Source organism: Molossus molossus, unplaced genomic scaffold (genome assembly GCF_014108415.1).
Source record: "Molossus molossus isolate mMolMol1 unplaced genomic scaffold, mMolMol1.p scaffold_m16_p_2, whole genome shotgun sequence".
In the NCBI taxonomy this organism is placed as follows: domain Eukaryota; kingdom Metazoa; phylum Chordata; class Mammalia; order Chiroptera; family Molossidae; genus Molossus; species Molossus molossus.
This window is the reverse complement of record NW_023425355.1, coordinates 90,992,774-90,998,773: the sequence shown is the minus strand read 5'-3', so window position 1 is coordinate 90,998,773 and position 6,000 is coordinate 90,992,774. Positions and strand designations below refer to the sequence as shown.

At 43.6% G+C, this 6,000-nt stretch overlaps 1 protein-coding gene across 2 annotated transcripts in view; it reads left to right on the top strand.

Moving 5' to 3' along the window:
• The window catches only part of TKTL1 (transketolase like 1), a 30,355-nt gene continuing 24,355 nt past the window's right edge, over positions 1-6,000 (top strand). Inside the window, exons 1-2 of one of the 2 annotated variants that reach the window (XM_036271317.1) lie at positions 1-134; positions 3,933-4,050. In XM_036271317.1, the coding sequence (XP_036127210.1) occupies positions 1-134; positions 3,933-4,050 (252 nt within the window). The remainder of the gene's footprint in view (positions 135-3,932; positions 4,051-6,000) is intronic. The other variant, XM_036271318.1, reaches the window with a different exon arrangement.

Here is a 6,000-nt window from a genome sequence, read left to right as displayed (position 1 = left end):
ATGGCCGACGCAGAGGTGAGCGTTGCCATGGCCTCAGAAGACAAACCTGACGAGGAAACTCTGCAGGTGCTGCGGGACCTGGCCAATCGCCTTCGCATCCACTCCATCAGAGCCACGTGCGCCTCGAGCTCCGGGTAAGGCGCCTTCCTCGAAGCCGAAGCGGCTTTGGCTCCGGGTGGTAGGCCCAGCGGTTATGAGGGACGTGGGTGAAGGGAACCGTTGGAGCTCGGTGGGCTTGGTCTTAGAGGCCCAATTTTGGGCCAGTGGGATTTCGCTTCCACCCCTGACGCCAGCCAAGCGTAACCACCGCTGGTTCGCTTAGTGGCTGGCCACAGGCTCAGGCACCAGCCCCTCACTCCCCACTGCCTCCCTGGTGGTTCCTCGGGCGCCGCCGTGCAGTGGAGGCCGCCCTGGGGACGGGCTGGAGCTCGCGTTGGAGTGGGAGGGCAGGGGTTTTCTGTGTAGTGGTTGTCCTCGACGCCAGAGTCCCAAAACACAGGGCATGGGAGTTTTAAAAAGACAAAGCCTGGCCCGGGCCGGTTTGGCTCAGCGGTTAGAGCATCGGCCTGCGGTCCGGAGAGACCCGGGTTCGGTTCCCGCTAAGGGCACGTACTTCGGTTGCAGTTTGTCCCCGGCCCTGGTTGGTCGTGCGGTGGCAGCCACTCGATGTGTCCCTTCACGTCGATGTTTCTCTCTCTCTCTCCCTCCCACTCTATCTGAACAAAAAATGGAAAAATGTCCTCGGGTGAGGATAAAAAAAAAAAAATTTAGTGATTTCTTTTTTTTACTTAGTTCGGCTCACGGTTTAAGTTTATTAATCTTTTCAAAGAACCAACTTTTGCTTTTATTTTCTCTGTTTTCCTAGTCTCTATTTTATTTATGCTCTAATCTTTATTATTTTTTTCTTTCTGGTAGTTTTGGATTTAGTTACTTTTGTATTTCAAAACTTATAAAATTAGGTGTTTTGTTTGAGGTCTTTTTAAAAAATTTTTTTGTTTATTGATTTTAGAGAGAAAAGAAGGGAGAGGGAGAGATAGAAACATCAATGAGAGAGAACATCGATTGGCTGCCTCCTGCATGCCCCACACTGGGGATCGGGCACACAACCTGGGCATGTACCCTGACCGGGAATCGAACAGGCGACCTCTTGGTACATGGGTCAACACTCAACCACTGAGCCACAATGGCCAGGCGAGGTCTATCTTTTTTTTTTTTTTTTTGTACAGATAGAATGGGAGGGAGAGAGAGGAAGGGAGAGAGAGAGAGAGAAACATCGACGTGAAGGGACACATCGAGTGGTTGCCACCCGCACGACCAACCAGGGCCGGGGACAAACTGCCACTGAGGTACGTGCCCTTAGCGGGAACCGAACCTGGGTCTCTCCGGATCGCAGGCCGACGCTCTAACCACTGAGCCAAACTGGCCAGTGCTGGTCTATCTTTTTTAATTTAAGCATTTGTCGCTACAACCTTTCCTCCCAGCACTGTTTTTGCTGTTTCCCATAAATTTTTGTATGTTGTGTTTTCACTTTCATTTGTGTTAAGTATTTTCTAATTTCTCTTGTGATTTCTTCTTTGACCCATTGGTTAAGTTTAAGTTTAAGACTTGCCTGTTTTTGCATTTTTAAAAAAAATTTTCGTTTTGCTCTCCTCACCTTCGAATTTTCTCAAGGGATCTCTAACAGCTTTAAAATCCAAATCATCCCCTTAGGGGGATACTTGCAAGGCAAGAAGTTGAAGTTTCTGTTTTCTGTGTTGTGAGACTTGAAAGGAGATATTTATTATTAATATGCATGAGCTGGGCCTAAAATCTTAACTTCCTACAGTTGGGGCAGGACTCTAGGGAGTTGGTTTTGTCCTCTACCCTGTCCCCACCCCACCCCCTTAATTATTAAGGCACTGGCTGGACATCCATGCAGGCTGCTTTCTAAGAGTGGTGGTTATTGACATTCAATAAGAGCCTTAGGTTACTCCACCATGAGAAACTTCTCAGTCTCATCATTCACTTCCTAATAGAAATTAACTTTAGGTGGTACAATGGGATCTTCTTTGTGGTATTTCTTTTATTTAAAAAAATGTTCCCTCAGTTTTATTGAGATGTAACTGACATACAGCACTGTATAAGTTTAAGCAGTATGCATAATGATTTGACTTACATATATTGTGAAATGATTACTGAAATATATGTAGTTAAGATCCATCATATAATACAGATACAAAAAGAAGTCCGGCCAGTGTGGCTCAGTGGTTGAGCATCGACCCATGTTCCAGGAGGTCGCCAGTTCGATTCCCAGTCAGGATACATGTCCAGGTTGTGGGCCCGAACCCCAGTGGGGGGCATGCAGGAGGCAGCCAATCGATGTTCTGTCTCATTGATGTTTCTGTCTCCCTCTCCCATTCCCTTCGTCTCTCTCTAAAATCAATAAAAAGGGGGAAAATTTTTAAAAAGAAAAGTGTTTTTTTTTTCTTGTGATGAGAACTATTAGGCTCTTAACAGTTTTCAAATAAACTATACAGCAATGTTAAGTGTAGTCATGTTGTTGTATATTACATCCCTGGTACTTATTTATCCTATAACTGAATGTTTGTACCTTTTGACCACCTACCTCCAATTCCCTCTCCCCTAACCCCCAGCTCTAGTAACCACAAATCTGATGATCTATTTCTTAAGAGTTTGTTTTTCTGTTTTTTATTTCTAGATTCCACATATAAATGAGATCACTAATATTTGCCTTTCTATGTCTGACTTATTTCACTTAGCATACTACCCCAAGGTCCATTTATGTTGTTGAAAATGGAAGAATTTCCTTCTTTATTATGGCTGAATAATAATTGTATACATGTACCACATTATCTTTATTCATTCTGTGGACACTTATGTTGTTTCCAAGTCTTGGTTATTATAAATAATGCTACTGTGAACATAGAGGTGTAGATATCTCTTCAACATAGTGTTTTTTATTTCCTTTGGATATATCCCAGAAGTGGAATTAATGGATCATAGTGTAATTTTTTGAGAGGCCTCCATACTGTCTTCCATAGTTGCTGCACCAATTTACATTCTCAATAACAGTGAACAAGCGTTTTCTTTACTGTACATCCTCACCAACACCTGTCTCGCCTTTTTTATGATAACCATTCTAATATAATGAGAGGTTATATCTTATTGTAGTTTTGATTTGCATTTCCCTGATGATTAGTAATGTTGAATACCTTTTCATGTACCTGTTGGCCATTTTAATATTTTTGGGAAAATATCTCTTCAGGTCCTTTGACCATTTTAATTGGATTATTTGGGGGTGGTTTGCAATTGAGTTGTACACTCAAGTTCTTTATATATTTTCGATATTAACCCCTTATCAGATACATGGTTTGCAAATATTTTCCCCATAAAATAAGTCGTCTTTTTTATTTTGCTGATGGTCCCCTTGGCTGTACAGAAACTTTTTAGTTTGGCGTAGTCCCACTTGTTTGTTTTGTATTTTGTTAACTTGAGCTGTAGGTGTCATATCCAAGAAATAATTACTAAGACCCATGTCAAGGAGCCTTTTTTATGTGTTTTCTTCCAGGACTGTAATGGTTTCTGGTCTTACATTTAACTCTTAATCCATTTCAAGTTAATTTCTGTGAGTGCTGTATTATAGGGGTCTAGTTTCATACATGTGATTATCCCATTGCCCCAGAACCATTTATTGAAGAGACTGTCCTTTCTCCATTGAGTATTCTTGATTCCCTTGTCAAATATTAGTTGACCATATATGCAGTGGGAAGCAGTGGCCCTATATCCCTTCCCCTTGACTGAATTCTTCCAGGGCTGGGAGTAATGACTGCTGCTTCTGGTCTGAGGAGACCGTGTGCTGAAAAGCCTCCCCATGCACCATGTCCCTGGTGAGTAACTTGTAAGAAATGACCTGTGCCATGTTTTTCTTTCAGCCACCCTACATCATGCAGCAGTGCTGCTGAGATCATGTCTGTGCTGTTCTTCCACATCATGAAATATAAACAGGAGGACCCAGAGAACCCGAACAACGATCGATTTATCCTTTGCAAGGTTAGCAGGCATGGGAGCCCAGGGCCTACTCAGATGCTCTCTTAAACTCACTTTTAAAGCCACCATGTAGCCCTGGCCGGTTTGGCTCAGTGGTTAGAGCGTTGGCCTGTGGTCCAGAGACCCCCGGGTTCGGTTCCTGCTAAGGGCACGTACCTCGGTTGCAGTTTGTCCCCGGCCCTGGTTGGGTCATGCGGGTGGCAACCACTCAGTGTGTCTCTTTCACATCGATGTTTCTCTCTCTCTCTCTCTTTTTCTCTCTCTCCCTCCCACTCTATCTGAACAAAAAATGGAAAAATATCCTCGGGTGAGGATAAAAAAAATAAAAATAAAAAAAAATAAAGCCACCATGTGGCAACAAGATCTGAAATGGGCTCTGTTTATCTTTTTGGTTCTTCTTTCTTTGCCTTATTTCTTAGTCCATTTGGACTGCTATAATGAAATACCATGGACTGTGTGGTTTATAGACAGTAGAAGTTCATTTTTCATAGTTTTGGAGGCTAGAAGTTCAAAATCAAGGCATAAGCATGGTCATGTTCTGGTGAGGGCCCTCTACAAGGACACTAATCCCATTCTTGAAGGTTCTGCTCTCATAACCTAATCACCACCCAGAGATTCCACCTCCTAATACTGTCACCTTGGGCATTAGGCTTTCAACATACGGATTTTGGGGGGACACAAACATTTACACCATAGCATCTCATAAAGATCTAAAAGGTGTTCTACCAAGGACTGTGTGGTAGGAAGGATGACTTGTGGGACTCGCACCCTTCCTTTCCTTTGGTGGTACCCCTTTTTACACCACCTAGCACTGAAGTCCCCCTTGGCAGGATCATGTTGCTTTTATCCTGTCACACCTGGGTAGAAGTGGGTAACATTAGTGAATCCAACTTGCTGAGCTCAAGGAAAATTTAACTGGATTTGGAGGGACATCCTATCCTTGTCAGTCAGCTTTCTGTTCCATTTCTCTGCAGATCTGGCTTGATAACAATGGGGAAGTTTCTCAGATTAGGTATGCTGCCAGGTACTTCATTATATTGGGGGATGGGAAAGAAAAGGAATGTTAAAAGCAAGGTAGATCTAGAAGAACGTGCTGCTCTTTTTGTTGTTGATGTTGATCCTCACGTGAGGATATTTTTTCCATTGATTTTTTTTTTTAGAGGGTGGAAGGGAGAAAGGAGGAGACAGAGAGACAGAGAGTGACAGAGAGAAAAACATCGATGTGAGAAAGACATCGATTGGTTGCCTCCTGCACACACCCTGACCAGCTAGGAATCAAACCAGCAACCCAGGTATGTGCCCTTGACCAGGAATCAAACCTGTGACCCTTTGGTCACACTGAGCCAAACCAGCCAGGGCTATTTATTTACTTTAATCCTCACCAGAGGATATGTTTTGTTTTTGTTTGTTTGTTTTTATTGACTTAAGAGAGAGAAGGAAGGAAGGGAGAGAGAAACATTGATTGATTGTCTCCTGAACGTGTCCCAACTGGGGATCAAACCTGAAGCCTGGGTATATCCCCTGACCAGGAATCAAACCTGTGACCCTTTGGTGCATGGGGCGGTGCTCTAACCAACTGAGCCACAAAGACCAGGGCCTGAGCAAATCATTTAAAACTCAACTAGTACTCCTGACTGGTTTGGCTCAGCGGTTAGAGTGTTTGCCCACGGACCAATGAGTCGCGGGTTCAATTCTGGTCAAGGGCACGTACCTCGGTTGCAATTTGTCCCTGGCCCTGGTTGGGGTCATGCAGGGGGAAGCCACTCGATGTGTCCCTTTCACGTCGATGTTTCTCTCTCTCTCTCTCTTCCTCTCTCTCCCTCCCACTCTATCTGAACAAAAATGGAAAAATGTCCTTCGGTGAGGACAAAAAAAAAAAAAGAAAGAAAACAACTAGTAGAGCACTATGTACAAACAAACCCCAGAACTTGGCATCAGAAAGTAGTTTAAAAA